The 24,721-nt window shown below is 35.1% G+C and overlaps 1 protein-coding gene across 2 annotated transcripts in view; it reads right to left on the bottom strand.

Annotated features, from left to right (window-relative positions):
* Window positions 1–878: 878 nt before the first annotated feature.
* EIF4E (eukaryotic translation initiation factor 4E) overlaps window positions 879–24,721 on the bottom strand; it is a 42,269-nt gene continuing 18,426 nt past the window's right edge. For both annotated transcript variants that reach the window (XM_032861221.1, XM_032861212.1), the window contains 6 exons: window positions 19,315–19,421; window positions 9,009–9,104; window positions 6,280–6,343; window positions 5,474–5,587; window positions 4,067–4,206; window positions 879–1,974 (listed from right to left, as the gene is read on the bottom strand). In XM_032861221.1, the coding sequence (XP_032717112.1) occupies window positions 1,860–1,974; window positions 4,067–4,206; window positions 5,474–5,587; window positions 6,280–6,343; window positions 9,009–9,104; window positions 19,315–19,421 (636 nt within the window). In that variant the 3' untranslated portion in view covers window positions 879–1,859. The remainder of the gene's footprint in view (window positions 1,975–4,066; window positions 4,207–5,473; window positions 5,588–6,279; window positions 6,344–9,008; window positions 9,105–19,314; window positions 19,422–24,721) is intronic.

Genomic DNA, 24,721 nt, shown 5'->3' with positions numbered 1-24,721 from the left:
ACACAAAAGATTCTGTATGTCTAGAATACTAAGTAAGAATACTAAGTTTGTGGTATTGAGAGTACTCAGTAGCCTGTGGTACCCTTTAAGCTGTTTTTAAATTCTTCAATGAAATCAATACTATTAATTTCATGTTTACTATACATAGGATTTTTGTCAAGCTTATTAGTTTTTAAATTAATTCATAATCACCATTTAAAGACAAATTTTCCTCTTATCTAATGATTTTCATTCTATCTGTAAGTTCAGCTTACCTTTTTGTCTATAACAGCCATATTTCATTTTATCTCATCAGAAATACAGTTATTATGTACAAAGTTTTTCACATGTGCTTTCAAATGCCTACAAAGAGTAGATCAAGTTTTCAAATTTACATAAAACCACACTACACCAATTTACCAATATAAATATAAGTCTTTATACCTATTTATTCCATTCTATTTAGACAGTAACACTAACAAAATTCTTAATGTATATATCCCCACCACCTATACTCTTTCCCTATGCTATCATATTGACACAACAGAACATCTCAATTCAGCAACCAAGTTTTACAACTATCATTCTGATCAAATGGTAATGCACCAAGATAATAATTCTCTTGAGTTTTAACATGTTAAGAGTACATTATTTACCTAAGACCGAAGGACTATGCCTTCCTGCATAAAAAACAAAGATAGCCACATCAATTAATTCATACATATGGTGCTACCTATTCAATTTATTAAAAATTTTAATAAACATAATAATCAAAACTAGTGCTCCAAACTTATGCTGTTCACGTGGAAGACACTACAAGAAGACACAATAGAGACTGCCTGGCAATAAGAGGTACAAATTCCTTCTATAGAGATGGAGAAATAAAAGGACAAATCTAGTTGTCTAAAAGACAATTCACTGTACACATTTTATTTACAGTTTTGTACACTGTCTTAATATGAATGGGACCGCTTTTCTACTTGAGTCATTTTTTAACCAAAGCAAAATAACCTAAGTAATACAAAGTGTTAAAATACAGCATAAAGATACAAAAACAGACATACTAATTCTAATTAGGAATGTAATTATGATGTTACATTTTTTATAATCCACAATTATGTTTAGGAAATCACATAAACATAGATCACTGATTTGAATGAAATGCATAAATTTGTAGCAAAGCTTTGTAGTTACAAAAAAACAAAAAAATTACCAAAGAATGCACAAAATTAATGTTTATTCCACCTTTGTGTCATATTCCTGGATCCTTCACCAATGTTACATGAGGAAAAAAACAAAAGCAAAACAAATGAAAAACTGAAATCAGAATCACTAATGTTATCAAGTAGGGAAACAAATAAATTAAAATCTAGCAGCCATCAGCAAGAGTACAGCAAAGACAATGCTGTAAAAAGAAACAAAGAAAATTGCTAGAAAACTGTATGCATCATACTCTTTCAAACCAGCAAAATATGCTCCTGCATACAATGGAACATAAACAAAATTTTTTTCCTGTAAGGTATAGAAATGCAAGTTCTTTTTGAATATTGTGGATAGGTAAAATGTGTTTGTAATGGTAATTCTACTAAGCTATTACAGAGTGGGCCAGGAACACGCTTATGGATTCTGGGGATGATGTGTACTGTAATTCTTTGATTGGGATAGTGGACACTCTAGCCAAAATTTAAAAAAAAAAAAAAAATATATGAACACAGAAGTACAAGACAAAGGCGAATGAGACTTCTCTTATATCTTAGCAACATTTAGATGGAAATCAAATTTAAATGCAGTCCACTCTGCTTTTGAAGAGGCTTTGGTTCAGCTCCCAAATCTCGATTGCTTGACGCAGTCTCCTATGAGAATACTCAGAAGGTGTCTTCTTAAACAACAAACCTATTTTTAGTGGTGGAGCCGCTCTTAGTAGCTGTGTCTGCATGGGACTGATAACCAATCACTATCTTTGGAGGAAGTCCTAACCTTTCCTTGTATACCCTCCTAGAAGAAGAAAAATAAAAATAGTAGACATTAATTTTCATTCACACACACTAAATTTGATATTACTGTTCTTTACATAAAAAAGTCCAGAGCATGAAACAGGAAACTGCACACCCTTTTCCTTTTAGTAAAATTTACCCTTCATTTTATAGCAATTTCAGTTAATCACTTAACCAGTATCTGAGACCTGTTATGAGGTACTGTGTAATTACTAATAAATCAATAATAAGTAAAGCATGGACAGTCCCAGGGTGTTCATAGTATTTGATTATTTGCAAATAATCACAAATACATACAGTGGAGCTGTATCACATGCATAACTCATTTATACAAAATTGCTTATGTGTCTAATTTGCTGATATAAAATGCTACAATTTTATTTTACATATAAACCATAATAAATATTGTATATTATTACAAATTACATTTACCACACTTACTTTATGGTATTTTCAGGGTAATTTAGAACATACATGATTTCTGCTTTAAATACTAACTCTGCAACGTAATTTTCAAATAACATGTGACTCTATTTTAAGAACAAACTATGATGAGTGCCAAAATGGGTAAGTGTAGGGGCTGTGATATTGTATAACAAGGATGATCTAATCTTGTCTGTGAAATTAGAGAAATCTCCCCTTCAAAAGTCATGAGGTTAAAAGTAAAATGCTGAGAGAAAGAAGCACATATGAAGGCTGGGGAACAAAATAAGGCTGTGCGGCTATAGCTCATAAAGAAAAAGAGTATAGCAAAAAGGGTGACAATGTAAAATTGAGGCCAGATCACAGAGAGCACCACAGGTAAAGTTACGAATCCAGGCATTTATTCTTAAGAAAAACAGCAACACTTCAAAAATAAACACCAAAATAAAGATATACGTTTATACATATTGGAGAATACTAGGATAGTTTTTATCCATACACCTTCCAGAAGATTCTACTACCCTCCTTCAAATAAACTTTCTAAAAACAGTTTTGTGATAACCAAAATTATAACTATTATCAGATTTATTTTATGATACAGTGTATTCCCTTCCATTATACTTAATCATTAAAAATGCCAGAAAGCCAGAGCACTGAGCCATGTAACTTGGAAGGGTTTAAAAAAAAAAATCCTCCCTTGAAAAACTGAAGTCAAATATTTCACAAAGATTTTAATAATTTTTAATACTGACACAAATACAAGATTTTCAAAGAAAAGAAATTTGTACTTATTTTTAAACTGTTTTAAAATATTAAATCCCACAAATAATAACTTGATGCTGACAGGAAGATTGAGAATATGACCACAAACAACAGTCAACTTCTCTTTAGAGAAAACCTCTGTCGAATGAAAAGTGGTAAATTTCCGTACCTTTTAACCTAGAAAGAAATTATGTTCATAGGAGAATTCATAATGTTTGGAAAAAAATCACAAAGGGTGAACCAAACATTTTGTGACCTATGACCAATATTTAATTTTAAAACAAAATTTAAAATCAAATTTTACTAAGTTAAATGTAAAAAAAAGAAGATCCCAGTTAACATGACCAATATATAGGGGTGGGGTGGGGTGGAAGTGACAGGCAATTTTTACAAGGAATAATATTCACAAAGAAATTAAAAACATAATACACGTGGGTTTTAAAAATATGGTCAGAACTAAGATACTATCACTTAAATGTGACTGGAAGTTTATGTACAGCGTACACATATGTACACAGAATGCACATACATTATTTGCCAATACTCACTGAATTACTAAGAGTATTATAATATTAATGTTATGATTTTAAAATAGAAAAAAGATAATACTGTCATATGATAAATGAATAAAAGTCTACATGCCAAAATAGTGCACTCTGGTGATTGATTCTATACTCCCATTGTGAGGAAAAAGAAATTTTACAGAAACTTAAAAAAAAAAAAAAGAACAAGAAAATGGTAACACAGCAGTTTGATTATAACTTTTCATGAAAACATTATAAGGAAAATAATCATCTACAAATCCAAGTATTTTTTTAAGTTATAAATAACCATACTTCTGCTTTTAGTTATCTTAATATATTTTTATCTTAATATTTTCAAGGAAGTATACAAATAGCAAAACTTACCCTATATGTGTAACAGCCTCTCTGTTTTCACATTCAGTAGTCCATATTGCTATCTTATCACCTTTAGCTCTAACATTAACAACAGCTCCACATACATCATCACTGTAGTCATCAAAAGATTCTCCAATAAGGCACAGCAGCTTTAAAAAAGAAAAAAATTCAACCCCAAATTACATTAAATAAATTATACATTGCTTAATGAACTACAAATGTCTCTTTACAAAACAGTTTTTTAATCAAAAGTTAACTTTTTGAACGTCTAAATTATATTTATGTATATAGTTCTTTGTCCTGACTTTTCAAAAATTTATTTGTGTGTTTAATATCGAGATCATTAACAGTTGTTTTAGCTTTTTAAGCAAGTGGGGCAATTGAGATCAGGGCAAATGTAAAAGGCAAATTATCTTAATAGTCATTTGCTATGCTGCTGTTTCAACTTCCCAACAAACAAATATTAATGGAATAACTGAATAGTTGCTCATGCTGCCTCTTGTTCTCACTGTTTTTCATGAACACAATTTTTTTTATTGTGGCAAATATAAAAATTTACCCATTTTTACTATTTAAAAAATGTTTTTTTTGATTTGAGTATGGACGACACGACATTAAATCACTTTTAACCATTTTTAAGGATATGGTTCAGTGGCATTAAGTATACTGACAACATAGTATAACTATCACAACCATCCACCTCCAGAACGTCTGTCATCTTAAAGAGCTGAAATGACTTTAAAGTGGAATTCTAAAATGGATTTACTGATAATCTCCCCTCAAAACAAAATTAATCTCTTCATAAAAAAAACCAAACAAATAAAAAAACCATTTATTGAAATACTGATGAACTGCTTAACTTCGTAAGTGCTAACTACAAATGAAACGCTATGACAAGTGCTAAGAATCCAAAAGAGATTATTATCCTTATGTCTGATAGAGGTTGGGGTTTAGAACTTTTCACTAGAGAAAATGACAATTACCTCACATTTAATGTATGTCTTATAAAGCCAAAAGTTCCAGGTTATAGCACAATATATAGGATCAATTTCATTGTTTGCTTCAATGATCTAAAAAATTTAGTATAGAAAGTAATACTCTTAAGAGGGCTGTAAAACTTGTATAATACAAAAATGCAAGGTTCTAGAATTTTGAGGCTAATGAAATGACCAGGATGAGCTTACTATGGAAGTGAAAGTAAACTGCCGATCTCTTTATATCTGATTTGTAATATGGTATGAGGTTTCACTGTACCGTATGTAAAATACACAGTATACACTGATAGTACAAAATTAATTGCTGGCTTAAGATTTTACAGGTGGGCATCCTTATCTCTTAAATTAAGTAACCAACGTAAAATGTAATCCAAACTAAGTTTTAATATTCCAAAACTGCTTTATAATTTTAAAACCTTACTGTCTCTAGCCAAAAGCGATCCAGGTCACTTCGTCTCTGCTGCTTGTTCAATGTAATTAGCCATCTTCCTCCTCGTTTGTTTTTCTCATCTTCCCACATAGGCTCAATACCATCCTACAAGGTTAGTAGGTAACAATATTAGACAAAATTGTTACTTTAATTGAGGAGAGCACTACAAAGAGGAAGGAACAACTCTGTCAACTTCTTACTTTGTTCTCCATAAAGCTGTTATTGATGTAGTGGGGAAAAAAGAAGGCAGGATTTAAAGCTATGGGACTGCAGAACTAGAGTCCTGACATAATTATTAGCTATAAACCTTGGGGTTCCTTTAAGTTGAGGTTCTTAAACACCGAGAAACAGATACCCTTGAGAAGCTACATACATTTCTATATATAGAAAATATATGCAAAAATTATGCAATTTCAGAGTTAATGAATGCCCCACCCCCTACCACTTGACAAAACCCATTTGTAAATATGAATATCCCAAAGACCAATGCATCCAAGGTTAAGAATTCCTGATGAACTCTGGAGTTCTACACTTCAGTCTACTCAAATGTGTAAGAGAGAGACTGGACTGGATGGTCAAAAATCAATCACAGTGTGTGCCCACAGAGTAAGATTCTCAATTGCAATTATTTATAGCAGTAAGGCAAAATTTGTTTAGGCTAAAGCCCAGTAAAATTAATTTAATTATTCTCCAAAACTCAGAGCATTACTATTCCTAAGTTTCTGACAAGATTTCTTACTGAGTAACTGAATGGTCCAGTCTTATAATGAATGTATGAAATCACCAGTTAAACATACCTTAAAAAGTGAGTAGTCACAGCCAGGCATTAAATTACTAGACAACTGGATGTGGTTGTACAGACTAGGTAAAAGAAAAGGACAATTATAAACACAGAATATGTAATGCAGAGTTTAGGTACTTATGTACCTAAAATGTAAATACTAAATGTATTTAGAGAATATGATAAAATAAAAAGATAAAAGTTCATTTGCTTGTTTTTCTACTGAGTCAATATCCATAATGGACCAAAAAGGTATCTTAATAATGGTCAGTTCAAGAATCAGCATTTGATCATTTTCAAGAAAATATTTTTAATGATTTTATTCTGACAAAAGTATATTTTGATGTATTAGTTAACTCAGTGCATACATATGTATATATAAGAAACTGAGAATAGGAGGTATGAGGCTGCTTTCTGTACATGAAAGTATTCATGATGCTAATGAGCAGTTTTAAACACACAAAAAAACAAATCAAGGGAAAGCAAGACAAACTTCCTGACTATCAGCACTGCAGGACTGAAAGAAGACAGCATTATTATCCTTGAAGTTGTCCTAGAAAAGACCAATGGGTCTCAAATACTGCAGTCATCACTAGTCAGTCAGCATAGCAATTATTTGGAAAGCTTTGGAAAAAAACAAGCAAGCAAGCAAACAAACAAAAACCACCCAGGCCCTACTCCTGTGATTTTAATCCCTTTATATATAGGGTGGAACCCTGGAATCTATATTTTTAAACTTTTCCCCAAGTATCAATGTAACAGAGTAACACTTGAAATAACTTAAATATTCACTAGCCTGAAGGTAGAAGGCTAAATTATTTGACCTCCTGAAGTTTCTTCTTGCAATGTTATAATAAAATTGGCAACAGATTTAAGGATGCTTTGCCCGTCTCCAACATTAGATGCAAAAACATGATCTTGCTACATCTGCAGACCATGGACAATGCTATTATCCTTAGACTCTCCTGATGCTATTTTAATCCAGAAATATTTCAAGCAGAATTTTAAGAAAGATTCTGGCATCCTTTGGATCACATTCCACAGGATTACATACAAATCCAATCTGGGGGAAGGTAGCCCAAGGCTGAATAAGATCTGCAGAGTTACTCATCGGTCACTCTTCCAAACTACATTATCATTGGCAGCTTCCACTAGGCAAGAGAAGAGGCCTGGATAGTAACAGTAACTATATAATTAGCACCACCACTTTATGAAATTATTGGAGAGGGTGGAAATGCTTTCTTCAATGGCACTCAAGGTAGAAATGCCCAATGCTTCTTTATGCCTTCTCCTTTCTCCTTCAATGTGCTCTAAAGTCTATTAAGTTTATAGTAATGAGTACTTGTAGTGACACATTTAAACAGAATCAGAGCACTACAGATGAGACTGGATAAATCCCAAAGGGCTCAACAGCTGTTTACCACTAAATCTGCCAGGAAAAAAAGTGAGAAATTAAGTGCTTAGGTATTTACAGAAAGCTAAAGAATTCCTTCATATGTCTAAGTGTGAAAGTCTACTATGCAATGACAATGCTTACACATAACTAAAGTATGGGACCATGCTGTAAGTACAGGCTCACTTAGAAACCCAATTATGTAAACCGGTGAAAAGCCTACCAAACCAGATAAATGCAGATCTGGTTCAGAGGGGGAAATGGTTCCCAAGACTCTTGTTCTTCCTCTTCCATAGGAGACTGAAGACTTTTTAGAGGACTCAAATAAATACAATCAAAGAAGAAAATCACTTGATGTTTTGATGAAGGGCAAAACACGGTAACCCTAGTTTAATTAGACAACTAAACCTATGAATTACTGGGGATTTAAATACAGTTCCATTACTTCAAAAAAAGATAATGATTTCAATATAAAGTGACGACTCAAAGTACACAGCTCAAAATTTAAGAGTTTTCTCTAATTATTCTATGCTTTTTTCCCCTAGTGATTCAAATGCATATTTAATATCTATTGTGGGCAAAGCACTGCAAAGATACAGAAGAATACTGTTTCTGCCCTGGAAGAAGTATACATATATGAATCTTCTGACAATCTGTTCTTTTTTGTGGGCAAAATACACTCGGGGGTTATGTTAATACATAAGAGTTACATCACTGATTCAACATATATAGGATCCAAAAAAATACTAGATGCACAAATTAGAATTTTAGATAAGTTTACACCTCTTAAAAATGTCTTAACAAGTTTTATCTTTGAAATGAAAATCATTTTTCAAATAAATTACATATTAAATTAATTTGTTTTTCGAGAATCAATACTACAAAACTTCTTGAAAAGACTTTACAAATTTTAAATTTTACTTTACCTAAATTTTACTTGGACAAACCTTTCAGCCTTTGAAAAATCTCAGAATCCATATCACAGGAAATCCTAGGTGTTACACCAAAAAAAATTTGCAAAAAGGGAACCTAACAAAGCTCCGGAGTATGGGGCAAATGTATCTAGGCAACCAAGAAAGGGGACAGGTTCCAACATATTGTCAAAAGTTCTAGAAGCAACAAAGGACTCCCAAGGGAAGGATCTCTTAGGACAAGAATATAGAATATACACAGGGCTAAAGGCTGACAAGACTGAAGCTTTCCAATTCAAACAGTTCTGAGGAGATGGACAAATAAAAAGGTAGGTCTACAGATGAACATCTATTGTTTACCTTATCCTCCATTTTGGGAATGTGACTTAAAATGAAAAATTACACACTTAATAAAACAAACATCCTAAAATGGTTACTTACGCCCAAAAGTCTTCAACAGTATCAAACTTAGAGATCAGCCGAAGGTTTGCTTGCCAAGTTTTGCTTTTATCATTTTTAAAAAACCAGAGTGCCCATCTAAAAGTAAAAAGTCAGCGTCAAACATGGTAGTTTTTAAATTCACATTCCTAGCCTCTTTCTTCACAACAGCCAAAGGAAGGAAGCAGCCCAAGTGTCCACTGACAGATGAGTAGATAAATAAAATCTGGTTTAAATATACAGTGGAATATGTGTCAGACTTAAAAACAAAGTCTGAGGATGAACCTTAAGGACATTACATTAAGTGAAATAAGCCAATCACGAAAGACACACAGTATAAATCTACTTGTATGAGGTATTTCAAGTAATCAAATTCAGAGATAGAAGGTAAAATGGCAGGGGCTAGAAGGAAAGGCAATGGACAACTGTTTAATGGGTACAGAGTTTTAGTTTTGCCAAGATGAAAAAGAGTTCTGGAGACTGGATGCACAACAGCATGGATGTACTCAACACTACTGAACCGTACACTTAAAAAATGGCTAAGATGGTAAATTTTGTTATGGTGTATTTTACCACAATTAAAAATTTATTTTAATTTAAAAATAATTTTAAATGGTAGATAATATTATAGTAGCAAATAATGAGTAGTTTTCGCTCTTTCATTTAGAAAGTATGTATTTTGGGCACCTGGGTGGCTCAGTTGTTCCACATCTGCCTTTGGCTCTGGTCGTGATCCCAGGGTCCTGGGATGGGGCCCTGCATGGGGCTCACTGCTCGGCGGGAAGTCTGCTTCTCCTTCACTCTCTCCCCCTGCTTGTGTTCCCTCTCCCTGTGTGTCTATTTCAGAGAGTGTATTTCACAGAGAGACACAGGGAGAGAGGGAACACAAGCAGAGGGAGAGGCTGAGGGAGAAGCAGGCCTCCCACTGAGCAGGGAGCGCCATACAGGCCCAATCCCAGGACCCTGGGACCATGACCAGAGCGGAAGGCAGATGTGGAACCACAGAGCCACCCAGGCGCCCCTAAAAAAGATCTTTAAAGGGAAAAAATATAAGTATGTATTTTGTACCTACTTCCTAACAGATTCTCTGCTATACTTTAGAGACCCATTGGGTTCATCCGTTAGAGTAATTCAGAGAAATGTTTAATAGACAATTACAGAGTGCCAACTGCTCTGACAGAGATAATGAAGCAGTTACTTAAGAAAAACAGCAGAAGCACTTAACCAGAAAAGAAAGCAGGGAGCAAGAAAGCTGAATTTTCAGAGAAATGAAAAGGTATTAGCCAAGAGTGGAAAATAAGAGACTCCTAAAAAGGGGGGGGGGTGACTATGAAATGCAATTTTCTCTTTATACAAGCACACAAATGAGAAAATAACAAAATAAAAGGATTCACTGAGTAATGCTATCACATGCTCTGAAATAATGTATACTAGTTTCTACATATCTGTATATAACTGTTAAAAAAAGTTTTATTCTAATACCTGGAATACAAACTCATGTCACATCAAAGTTACACTTAAATAGCCCAAGATAACATCTTTAGTACAATTATCTGAATTACGATACCAAAGGTAACTCAAGAGGGAAATTTCATTTTCTCACTGAGAATAAGGTTGTCTGAAGACAGGTTTCCAAACACATTATATATACTTCAAAACTCCGTAATTAACGCTTAGGTAATCTGACATAAAAATGAGATGCATTTCAACATCCATTTGACCATGTGAATTTGCCAAGCCGCTAAGGACAAAAAAGAAAAAAAGCAAAGGCACGGAAATTATTAAAGACACATGTAATAAGGTCAAGTACTGTATACTCTGGTTTTCCAAAATTAAATCTTTCCTGAAAAAATTCAAAATAGAACGACCATATCATCCAGCAATTCCACTTCTAGGTATTTACCTGAAGAAAATGAAAACACTAACTCAAGAAGATGTATGCACCACCCTCATGTTCATGCAGCATTGTTACGTGTGGAAATCACCTCAGTACCCATCAATAAGTGAATGGATAAAGAAAATGTTGTATGTACACAACAGAGTATTATTTGCCCACAAAAAAAGAGGAAGAAATCTGTCATTTGAGACATTTGATGAACATGGAGGGCACATGTTAACTAAGTCAGATAAAGAAAGACAGATACTGTTATGTTTCTCATTTATATGGGAAATCTTAAAACAAAAAAAACTAAAAAAACCAAGGTCATAAACACAGAAAGAGTGGTGGCTGCCAGAGGTAGGGGTTGGGTAAAAAGAAGTGAAAAGGGTCAAAAGGTACAAACTTCCAGTTATAAAATACTTAAGTCATTAATGATATACAACATGGAGACTATGGTTAATGACAATGTATTATGTATATGAAAAGTTGCTAAGAGTAAATCTTAAAACTTCTCATTACAAGGAAAAAAACCTTTTTTTAAGTATGGTGACAGATATTAAGTAAACTTTCTACAGTGATCATTTCACAATATAGTTATGGACATTGGGGAGGGTAGGTACTATGGTGAGTGATGTGAATTGTGTAAGACTGATGATTCACAGACCTGTACCCCTGAAGCAAATAATACATTATATGTTAATACAAAAAAAATACACAAATACTGAGTCATGTTTTACACCTGAAACTAATGTTATATGTGAATTATACCTCAATTAAAAATGATTAATAAAATTCTTTTTCCCTTTTTTTTTTAACTGCATCCAGCGATTGGACATATAAAAATTTATCCTAACAAAATAATTAATGATTAGGTAAAAATGTTTGTACAAGAATGTTCTTCATGTTGGAAAATTTGGAAACATCTTAAGCACTTTCAACAAGGGGTCATTTAAATCCAGTTATCAAAATGTGGTTTGCAAATGCTTAGGGGACTTTAGGACCCTTTCAGGAACTCTGATTAAGTAAGAACTATTTTCATAATAATGCTAAGACATTATTTTATTTTTCCCTGTGTTGACATTTGTACTAATGGTACAAAAGCAATGGTGGACTAAATCTGCTGGTATCTTAGCAAGTTCCATACAATGGTATCAAATTGTACTAGCAGTCACTGCACCCTTTACCTTCACCACCTCTGACGGTAACAACGTCAGTTGCAGTTAAGAATGCCACTGATGAAACATAGTAATTGGTTTCACTGAATTTTAATCTATCTACATATTTTTCATATTCTGCAAAAAATCAAAATCAATAACAAAACATTTCCATATACCAAAGTATAATCAATGCTTAAGGAACTGAATTGTAAACTAGCCACTTTTTTCATAGAACTCCATTTTAACCATGACTGATAGATAAACACAGTTATTTCTTGAAAATGAAGAGAGTGAGCTTCCAGGAGAATATCAGAAGTCTGGAAAGACTGCATGTGCTACTGTGACAAACTTACTACAACTAAAACACATTTCTGATGAGTTTAGTAGTGATATTAATGGACATTACTGTTTTCATACTGCATAATAAGAACTATCAGTATCTAGAAGATCTGCATAACTCACTGAACCAATGTTTTCCAAAGGACCCCTGGTGTTTCAAAATCATACATGGGTAAAAGGTCCATGCCAAATGCAAGACAGGCCAATAGATATTAATGAAACAAAGAAGGAAAGATTCTTGGATATATTTTCAGATTATACATTGCAGCTGACCTATAAAAAACGTATTATCAAAGGATAGTATCTATAATTAACTTACAAGGCTATTAAAAATCCTCCTTTTCCAACCATGTACTTGTATGAGGACATATACTCTTATACTTCCTATGAAACAACTTATCTTCTTCACAGACTGAATGCAGCTATACTAACTTCTGTTAAGTCAGGCACTTAAAGAGATTTATAAAAATGCTATTCTTCCCACTATATTTTTGAATATTTTTTCATAAAAAATATTTGTTAACATGCAATGGATTTTCTAAATGAATATATAATTTTACATTTTCTCAGGTTTATTTTCTAATATACTAAAGGGAAATAGATAAAAATCTACATAACCAAAGCTCTGTGGGGTCCTCAATAAAAAGGTCTTGAGGCCAAAAATTTAAGAACTGCGGACTTAAATAAAATATACACCAATAAAACAGAACTATGCAGCTATTAAACAGAATAATTATGTGGATAAAGTTATTCCTAAGATGGACATGAAACCCAGAAGCCATGGAGGAAAGGTGCTACTGGACTACATAAAAACCAAAACCTATTAAAAATAAAGAAAAGAAAAGAAAAAACCTGTTTTAAAAAAATGTAATTCCACAAACAATGTTAAAAGACAAATTATTTGGATAATTCATTTTCACCTTAATGTCCTACATGGGTAAGTTAGCAACCCTAATTACAATGCCAGGAAATAAACTTTTTTTTTTAAAGATTCATTTATTTTGGAAAGATTGCCAGAGGGGCGCGGAGGGGGGATCTCAAGCAGACTCCCTGCTGAGTGCAGAGCCCAATACAGGGCTTGATCTCAAAACCCTGAAATCACGATCTGAGTCAAACTCAGGAGAGGGACACTTAACCAAGCCACCCAGGCACCCTGGAAATAAAACTTTAAAGAATACCTGCTTCCTATACCTAGACCAAAGAACTGAGCAGACTGTCCACAGATAAAAACAAAAATGTTCCATATATATGACAAAGCTGTGCAACGTTAAAAGAAATGCAAATTAGGGACACCTGGCTGGCTGGGTCGGTTAACCATCTCATCTGCCTTTGGCTCCCAGTCCTGGTATTGAGCTCTCCAGCCTGCTTCTCTCTCCCCTGCTCCTTATGTGCTCTCTCTCAGACAAAGAAATAAATAAAATCTTTTTTAAAATGCAAATTTAAAATGAGAAGACATTATCTTTTTATAAATCAGACTAGGACCAACCAATTGCAAAGATGTAGAAACCAAGAACTCACACTGCTAAGAGCCTAAGCTGATAAAGGAGGATAATTTGGCAATTATCTATTTAGGCTGTTAAAGCATAGTCTTTCACCTAAGAAATCTGAAATTTTGGGCCTCCTGGGTGGCTCAGTCAGTTAAGCATCTGCCTTTGGCTTGGGTCCTGATCTCAGGGTCCTCAGATCAAGCCCCACATCAGGCTCCCTCCTCAGCTGGAAACCTACTTCTCCCTCTCCCTCTGCTCTTCCCCACCACTCTCTCAAATAAATAAATCTTTTTTTAAAAATCTGAAATTTTAGCTAATAAATATATTCCTACAAGTACACAAAAAACATACAGGAATGCATATACTACAACAGTGTAAAAAGGAAACAAAAAAGGTCTAAATACCCATTAATATAAGCCTGATAAAATATGTGACTATTCATTTAACACCAAGTTTAAAATAACAGGGCAAAATCTGCACAAACAAAAAAGTTAACAGTATTGTCACTTGTATAAAGAAAAAAACAGACCTGCACACTAAAAAGCTTTGGAAGACTACAAACCAAAATTAACACGGACTACTCCAGGAGTGAAGAAAAGTAAAATGGAAAAGAAAGTATCTAAGGAAAACAGAGAACTTTTACTTAACATACTTGTACCCTGATAATTTACTCTTATAATTATTATACATTTTTAATAATGCATAATTATGCAATATTTACAAAAAGTAAATAATGAGGAAACTACCTGATCTGAACATAAAACATCTTGGAATATTTTTCCAAATGATAATATTTTACACAATGATATTATTACTGAAGTAGAATTCATAGAAAAGTTGAAATCCTCACAGACTTCATTTTAGGGTTAATCAGTTTATCTACTAATGACATTTTTCAGGCTCTTCTTGAATGTTATTCAAGCTGTGAGGGATATATGCTTTGATTACCTCTCCCAGCAACAGCAATACCAAAAACTAGCTTCAAAGACAAAAGGCATACAGAGTTAGCTTTTTGTAAGTTAACATTAAAAATATGAAAAAAAAAGCACACAAAAAAACCAAAACAGGGGTGCTTCAGTGGCTCAGTCGATTGAGCTTCCAACTTTTAGTGGGGAGTCTGCTCGAGATCCTCTCCCTCTGCCCCTTCCCCTGCTTGTACATGCATTCACCATCTGCCTCTCTCTCTAAAATGAGCAAATCTTTAAAAAAATTTGAAAAAATACCTTCCTTAAGGGTTTTGGTACAACTTTTATGTTGAATTATATGAAACTGCCACTAATCAATTGTTCAACTTTGGTACAATGCTTTCCCCTGAGGAAGGATTTTTACCCTTTATGGACTATTTGACCTTTGATGGCTCACTCATTTGCTGACAATCCCCACTGTATAAACAATGAATTTCTTCCTCACTACAGGATATGCTGAAACAGGTATCTTATGAAAAAACTACCTAAAACATGTTTGGACTTTATTTCAATATGTCTACCATGATAATGAAGAAATGGTGAAAAAAATATTCAGGCCATAAAGGGAAAATGTATTGTCTGGGTAAGGGAAACTATAGGTGTATCTTAGAGATACTGCAGATGCGGTTCTAAAACACCACACTAAAGTACGTATTAGAATAAAGGAAGTCAGACTACTGAAATTTTTTGGATTCCAGAGGCACATAAAAGTTATGTTTACACTATACCGTATTCTAGTAAGGGTGCAATATCATCGTCTAAAAACCTAATGTATATACCTTAATTTAAAAATACTTTGTTGTAGAGGCGCCTGGATGGCTCAGTTGGTTAGGCAACTGCCTTTGGCTCAGGTAATGATCCCGTAGTCCGGGGATCGAGTCCCACATCAGGCTCCCTACTCAGCAGGGAATCTGCTTCTCCCTCTGACCCTCCACTTCTCATACTTTCTCTCTCTCTCTCTCTCAAATAAATGAATAAAATCTTAAAAGAAATACTTTATTGCTAAAAACCATCATCCAAGCTTTTAGTGAGTCAAAATCCTTTCGCTAATAGAAGGTCCTGTTTTGATGATGCTGGCTGCTGACTGATCAGGGGGTGGTTACTGAAGTATGGGGGTAGCTGTGGTAAGACAAACAATGAAGTCTCCCACATTAATTGACTCTTCCTTTCACGAACGATTTATCTGTAACACGCAATGCTGTTTGGATACTTTTATCTGCAGAGCTTCTTTTGAATTGGAGTCAGTCCTCTTAAACTCTGCTACTGCTTTATCAACTAAGTTTATGTAATATTCTAAATCCTTTGTTGTTATTTCAACAATCTTCACAGCATCTTCACCAGGAGTAGGTTCCATCTCAAGAAAACATCTTTGCTCATCCATAACAAGCAACTCCTCATCTATTCAAGTTTTATGATGAGTTGCAGCAATTCAGTCCTAATCTTCAGGCTCCACTTCTAATTCTACTTCTTTACTACATCTGCAGTTACTTTCTCCACCAAAGTCTTAAAGCCCTCAAAATCAACCAGGAAGGCTGGAATCAACTTCTTCCAAACGTCATTCATGTTGATATTTTGACCTCTACATATGGAACCATGAATGTTCTTAACAGCATTTTAGAACGGTTGAATCCTTTCCAGAAGGTTTTCAGTGTACTTTATCCAGATCAATCAGACGAACTCCTATCTATATGGCAGCTACAGTTTTACAAAATGTATTTCTTAAACAGTAAGACTTCAAAGTCAAAATTACTTCTTTGTTCAGATGTTGTATACACTGCCAAACAGATATATTAGCAGGCATGAAAACAACATGCATCTTGTACATCAGAACTCTTGGGTGACCAAGTACATTGTTCTAGGAGCATTAGTATTTTGAAAGGAATTGGTTTGAATAGTGGGCTTAAAATATTCAGTAAACTGCTTTGTAAAACAGAAGTGCTGTCATTCAGACTTTACTGATTCATTTACTAAGCACTGAAGAGTAGATTTTGTATAATTCTTTAGGACTATGGGATTTACAGGATGGTAAATAAGCACTGGCTTCAACCTAAAGTCACTGGCTATATTAGACCCTAAAAGGAGTCAGCCTGTCCTTGGAAGCTAGGTACTGACTTCTTTCTAGCTATCAAAGTCCATCCAGATGACATCTTCCACCAGAAGGCTTTGTCATTTACACTGAAAACCTGTTATTCAGTGTAGCCAGCTTCATAATGATCTTAGCTCGATCTTCTGGATAACCTGGAGCAGCGTCTACATCAGCCCTTGCATTTTTATGTTAGAGAGACAGCTTCTTTTCTTAAGCCTCAGGAACCAAACCTGTGTTAGCTTTAAACTTTTATTCTGCAGCTTCCTCTACTCTCTCAGCCTTCACAGAATTGAAGAGCATTAGGACCTTGCTCTGGATAAGGTTTTGGCTTAAGGGAATATTGTGGATGGTCTGATCTTCTATCCAGACCACTTAAACTTTTTCCCTGTCAGCACTAGGGGTGTTTCATTTTCTTATCCATGAGCTCACTGGAGTAGCACTTTTAATTTCCTTCAAGAACTTTTCCTTTGCATTCGTAAGTTGGCTGTTTAGTGCAAGAGACTTAGTTTTTGGCCCATCTCAGCTTTCAACACGCCTTCCTCGCTAAGCTTAATCATTTCTAGCTTTTGATTTAAAGTGAGATGTATAGGACTCTTCCTTTCACTTGAGTATTTACAGGCTACTATAGGGTTATTACTTGGCCTAATTTCAATATTGTTCTGTCTCAGGGAAAAGGGAGACCCAAGGAGAGGCAAAGAGATGGGAAACAACTAGTGAGTAAAGCAATTAGAACACACAGTATTTATTAAGTATGTCATCTCATATGGGCACAGTTCATGATGCCCCAAAATGATTACAGTAATTACATCAAAGATCACTGATTTCAGATCACCATAACAAACACCATGAAAAAGTTTGAGATAGATTCTAAGACTTGCCCAAATGTGACAGAGAGACACAAAACAGACAAATGCTACTGGAAGAGTGGCACCAACTTGCTCAAAGCAGGGTCACCACAAAACTTCAATTTGTAAAAAAAAATGAAGTTTCAGGCACCTGGGTGGCTCAGTGGGTTATGCCTCTGCCTTCAGCTCAGGTCATGATCTCAGGATCCTGGGATCAAGGCCTGAGTCGGCCTCTCTGCACCGGGGGCCCCCCCCCCCCCCCCCCCCCCGCCCCTGCCTGCCTCTTTGCCTACTTGTAATCTCTCTCTCTCTGTGTCAAATACATAAATAAAATCTTTAAAAAAAAAAAAAAAGAAGAAGTTTCTGCAAAATGCAATAAAACAAGGGATGCCTGTGAAACATATACAGGCTTATGGGATTTTTAAAGTAGATAGGGTTAAAAAGTCTTGGGGTAAGGGAATGAATGGAATTGAAATATTTAAATATCCTCAAATAAATTCTAATTTACTTCCCTCCAAATTCTTAAAATATTTCTGCCTTGCCCTTTTCTTCCCACCATCAGCTCTCAGAGCATTCATGTTACTTCTCATCACCATAAAAACCATAAAAACACAAAACATAAAAACACAAACATACTGGGAAGGGGTGGGGTAGAATTGGGAAAATATATAATGAGCTACTACTTGACTATGAAATTTAACTCATCCTTTTTTTTTTAAGTAGGCTCCACACTCAATATGGAGCTTGAACTCACAACCCCTGAGATCAAGAGTTGCATGCTCTACCAACTGAGCCAGCTAGGTGTCCTGAAACTTAATTCATCCTAACCGCTCCTCTTTTCCTCTCCTAACTTGTCTTAAAAAGAAACCAACCAACCTCCAGACTCCACATCCCCCAGCTTTTTCTCCTTCACAGGCCGACTTCAAGTTGCTTACTCTTGCTCTATAATACGTTTGTATTCACTATACCAACTACTCCAAGCTTTTTCCATCATCTACATTCTACTAAACTTTCTTCTACATTAGCAAGGACTTTATCATTCAATCCAATGGCCATTTTGAGCCTTTTTCAAATTGTTTATTCCAATGGATATTTGACCTTTTTGTGTAACATATGCTATTGACCACCTATCCTTGAAACAAACCATTTTCTTTGTTTCCCTGACTGCCACTCTGTCCTAGTTTACACAGTTTATGTCTAAACCTTTCATAGGCATTATCCCTCCAAAAAATCCGTTATAAGCTGGTATCCAAACCTCTCTGTCTTGAGTCAAGTTCACTTCAAAGAGAATTCATTTGCTATATAGTTTCACTTACCACCAATTACTGATAAGACTTTAAACCCAATGTCTCAACCAGTTCTCTTTTCTGCGCTCAAGACTCGCACATACAACTGCTTACTAAAAACAGGTTATCCAAGTGAAAATGGAATAGCCAACCTAATATAACTAAAACTAGTCTCACCTAATTGTTCCCCCCAAACCTGTCCTATTTTACCATTCATTCACCTCATTGCCTCAGTCAGAAGAACATAATGTGTCAGAAGGCTTACCTGTTCTGTAAAGGATGTTTAATATAGTGTTCTGGGTTAGCAACCTCCTGATTAGATTCTGTTTTCTCTTCTTCTGTAGGCGGGGGATTAGGAGTAGGGGTGGTTTCCTAATGGAAAATAATAAAATATTATTTTAAACTTCTTAACATAACTATGATAGCAATACTCTAAATCAAATACTGCCAATATTCTTTAAGAATTTTAAAAGCATTTCATAAAATAGGCCACAAACAAATGCTGAGAAAACCACCAGATTCTCCATTCTAGCATCTCTTCTCTAAGAGCAAAAGGCTTCTCAATAAAAACACAGTAACAATACTATATACAATTATCTGTCACTTACACATTTTGGTATCAGAAAGATTGTTAGACACGATGCAACAAAGTTAAGGAATCAGCTGTCATTCCTAACATACCACTAAAGTACTATGTAGGGTTTGGAGGGTGGGGGAAGTGTGCCTAAAGTTTGGAGAGTGTAATATGACAAAAGAAAGCTTATGAACTGATGAAGCCAATACTGCACAGGCTCTTCCTTCTTGTCACACTATTTATTATATGGTAAAAGTTCAGCAACTTCTATCACTTTCAAAGGCTCCAGGCAAAAAAGCTTGATTTGGCTTGATCCTAAATCATCTTCTAGGTTAGACATAGTACTGTCATCTACAAATGTCGGGAAAAGGGATGCCTGGGTGGCTCAGTCACTTAAGCCTCTGCCTTTGGCTCTTGTCACGATCCTAGGGTTCTGGGATGGATTCCTGCTTCTCCCTCTGCCTGCCAGTCCCCTTGTTTGTCCTTTCTCTTTCTCTGTCAGAAAAATAAACTCTTAAAAAAAAAAAATCCTTAAAAACTCTCAGGAAAAAAAGGAGCTTGGGGATAATCTGCGTTCTCCACATTGCTCCATGTAGCTCTTCACCAAATTACAAACTACTGTCAACACAGCTGGATACCACGGAAAGGCACCAGAAGCTAAAACAAAGACTGATTTTTTTCAAAAAGTGCACCACAAAAAGAGTCTAGGGATCATATTTCAACTGAACTAGCAAAACAACAGAGATGTATGTTCACATTAACAGGATTGTGCAAATCAGGGATGGAGGATCTATAAGACAGGTGTTAAGTATTCATTTTACAAAATACATTTTACTTAACATGACATGTCTAGGAGCTAATTTCTACTAGCCTATGAAGTCGCTTATAATAGAGGCTATGCCTTGATTTTGCTCACAACTGTAATGCCAATGAGCACAGCAGGATATTATTGGCTTGATTACATAAGAAATAAAATAAAGGTAAATGTTTAAAAGCAATTAAGACTCCAAAATTTATACAGTCAATGCCCTAAAATCACCATTTTTTACCAGGATTTTTCTATCACAATTTACATCTGCATATAGATAACTACAAAATGCCATTCCTTAACCCACCAGCTTAAAATTAATAATTTCCAGAGAGAGGCAGTCTCAATGGATCAAGAAACAGGCAACAGTTACAGACTAAGTGGGCTTAGAGAGATAGGGTAGTAGAGAAAAGTGGGCTAGAGAGATGTTAAGCCTCAAAAATCTATGTAAAAGTCCCTCAGAGATCCTTGGCTAGTTCCTAAGCTGTGATGTTCAGAGTACAGCTCTGGGTAGTCTAGCAGAGAAAGCTCAGCCAAGACTTCAGGGGCTGAATACCATTAGCAAGACTGGGTTCACACCAGAGTGGGTGAGTGAAAATCCTCAGCTTTCAGATGAAATCCTAGAAAGGAAATCAGGTGAAATACATCTGTCTAACAAATCCTAAAACCAATCTTTGACAGGATCAAGGTAATCTACCTACAAATTAAGTGCCTTCAAGAACCAAACTCTACATTCTTCAGAAGAGAACATAATTCTGTGTCTCTATGAATGCTATTTACAATATCCTATCCAACAATCAAACATTACTAGACATGCAAAGAATTTTTTTTTAAAGATTTTATTTATTTATGGGGCATCTGGGTGGCTCAGACGGTTAAATATCTGCCTTCAGCTCAGGTCACGATCCCAGAATCCTGGGATTGAGCCCTGCATGGGGCTCCTTGCTCAGCAGGGAGACTGCTGCCTCTGCTCGCTCCCTCTGCCTGCCGCTCCCCATTTGTGCTGTATCTTACTCTTTGCTTTCTTTCAAATAAATAAATAAATAAGTCTTAAGATATGTTATGTATTCTTATATATTCAGAGAGAGCGAGAATGAGAGAGTATAAGCAGGTGGGAGCAGCAGAGGGAGAGGGAGAAGCAGGCTCCCCGCTAAGCAAGGAGCCAGATGAAGGACTCAATTCAGGGCTCTGAGACTGTGATCTGAGATGAAGGCAGATGCTTAACTGACTGTTCCACCCACAGGCCCCTGCAAAGAATTTTTTTAAAGTCACTAATGATCAAGAGATTAACCTGTCCACAGAAAGACATCGAGACATGAAAACAGCAAACAAAGACATAATAACCAAAATTACTCTAGTAAAATAGGAGAAAAGATAGGGGAAAAGATGAAAAAAAAAGGTGGAGTTTTTGAAAAGATAATGAAAATCTATTTTTAAAGAGAACCAAATAAGCATTATGGAACTGCTAAGTACAATGTCTGAAATTAAGACTTCCCTGAATGGGGGGCACCAGGGTGGCAAAGTCAGTTAGGCATCCAACTCTTCGTTTTAGCTCAGGTCATAATCTCATGGTCATGAAAGTGAGCCCCACCTGGGGATCCACACTCAGCAAGGAATCTGCCTGAGATTCTCACTCCCTCTGCTCTCCCCCTGCTCAAGCTCTCTAGCTCTCAAATAAATAAATAAATAAATAAATCAAAAAAACTTAAAGAGTTCACTGAATGATTAACAACAAATTCAACGCTACAGAATGTGAGATTGGTGAACTCAAACATAGGTCAGCAGAAGATACTCAAGTAAATACAGACAGAGAGAAAAATAGATGGTAAACACTGTGGAAAATGGTTAAAAAGTTCAAGGACAAGATGAGAGAATCGAAAGAAGCAATATACAAACAATGACCAAAATTTACCAAATCTCATCAGAAACGCAAGTCACAGATTCAAAAAGCTCAAGGAACTCCAAGCAGTAAAATACACACAAAATTATACCTAGGCATATCAAATTCAAACTACTGAAAACCTAAAGAAGTCACATTATAAGTTATTAGGAAAGAGGACACAGACACACAAACACACACACCCCTTTCATAAGAATAATAAGATTAACAGCTAACTTCCCAAAGAAACTATGGAAGCCTAACTAAGACAACAGAATGACATCTCTACACTGAAAGAAAAATTGTTAACCTAGAATTCAGTGCCTAGGAAAAACATCCTTCAGAACTGGATAAATACACAGATGCACAGATAGAAACAACCCCCTCTTCCTCAACACATAAATACAGATCCAAAATAAAGAGGAACAAACACCAAAGGAAAAGTCTTCAGGCTAGAGAGTCCAGGTAGGAACATGAAAATGTAAAAAAGAATGAAAATCACTGGAAGACTATGAACAGTTTAGAAGAAAATAATAATGATGTCTCATGGAGTTTAAAATAGTAATGATGGTTCTAGAAAAGAACTGGGTATATATAAATTTGTAAGGTTGGCTGTACAGCACATTCTTCCTTCAGAAGTTAAGTGCTATAAATGATCTTATTTACCTACATTAAGAGACGAGTAAAATTTACTCCTAAGTTCCAAATCCTCAATACAAACAATACTTTCACAATGTTTACTTAAACAGTTTATGTCAGCAGCACATAAAAACAATGAATTAATTTCAGTATGAATAATCACAAGTTTCATGAGATCCAAAATGTCACCTGCTAAACTTAGTATTTTCCTTCCTTTTTGGTTACTTGAATCTTTTCACAATGAGGAGAATTATCAAAGACTTAGATGGTATTAAAAATTTCTGGACACATAGGAACTAAAAGCAGGTAATAACTCAGGAAAAAGCATATTAAGTTCCTAGAATTTAAGTTTCTTTTGAATTAAAAGTCCTACCTTAACTGATGTTTCAGTCTTTACATTAAGAATCTATAATTTTGAATTTTATAACTAAAAATAAGTACTCAACTTTAAATAAATGTGTGTGATTGTATAAAAATGTAAAAACCTTTCAACCTCTGCTTTTAATATTACACAAATACACGACATGTTAAGACAAATACTCTAAAACACCCCACCCAAAATATTAAACACAATCATCTTTCAGTATTTAAAACTTTTAAGATTTTATTTATTTATTTGACGGAAACAGAGCAAGAGAGCATAAGCATGGAAGACAGCAGAGGTGGGAGAAGGAGGCTCCCTGCTGAGCAAGGAGCCTGACTGGGGGCTCAGTCGACTTGAGCCCAGGGCAGATGCTTAACTTACTGAGGCACTCGGGCACCCACCTCCCTTTTATTTAAAGATTTTAAGCAGTGGACTGACTTTTCTTTTATTTAGCCTTTTAAGTTACCATCTGCAATTTTAATAGATTCATGTTCAAATTATTTTTTAAAGATTTTATTTATTTGAGAGAGAGAGCGCGCACAGTGGAAGGGAGGGCAAAGGGAGAGAGAGTCTTAAGCAGGGCTTGATCTCATGACCCTAAAATCATGACCTGAGCAAAAACCAAGAGTTGGATGCTCAACTGACTGTGCCACCCAGGCGCCCCTCATGTTCAAATTTTTAACTTAAGAATTTTTCAAACTCTTTTAATAAAGCAACAATGGTTTTAATAGCCAATTATTTCAAAGATAGAATGAAAATACTCTTTAACATGGCACAAACCAAATCTAATAAAAGTCAGAAATCACATCTTCTTTATCCATTTATCAACTGACATACACTTGGGCTCTTTCCATAATTTCGCTATTGCTGATAATGCTGCTATAAACATTGGGGTGCATGTATCCCTTTGACTCAGTATTTTTGTATTCTTTGGGTAAATACCTAGCAGTGCAATTGCTGGATCATGGGGCATTTCTATTTTTAACTTTTTGAGGAACCTCCATACTGTTCTCCAGAGTGGCTGCACCAGTTTGCATTCCCACCAACAGTGCAAGAGGTTCCCCTTTCTCCACATCCTCACCAACACCTGCTGTTTCCTGTGTTAATTTTGGTCTAAGTTACCAAATACATTTTTAACCTAAATAAGACAAACTATACTTGAAAAACTCTTGTATAACCTATTTCAGTCAGGTAGAATGGAGAGCACAAAGCTATTAGATGGTACAGGGTTTAACTAGAAGACGGTAAGGAACCAATGAGACCGAAATAGAGGGCTCATGAAACCAAAGACAGACTAGAACAGTGGGGCTGAAGGGAGACTGAAAAGCCTTAAGAGTCAAGCTAACCTTTCATCTTGTGAGCAATGGAAGCCATTCACTGACAGATCAAAGTGATTAAATACTGATGA

Source organism: Lontra canadensis, unplaced genomic scaffold (assembly GCF_010015895.1).
Source record: "Lontra canadensis isolate GAN:19392208 unplaced genomic scaffold, GSC_riverotter_1.0 scaffold1, whole genome shotgun sequence".
NCBI lineage: Eukaryota > Metazoa > Chordata > Mammalia > Carnivora > Mustelidae > Lontra > Lontra canadensis.
This window is presented reverse-complemented; position numbering and strand designations above follow the sequence as displayed.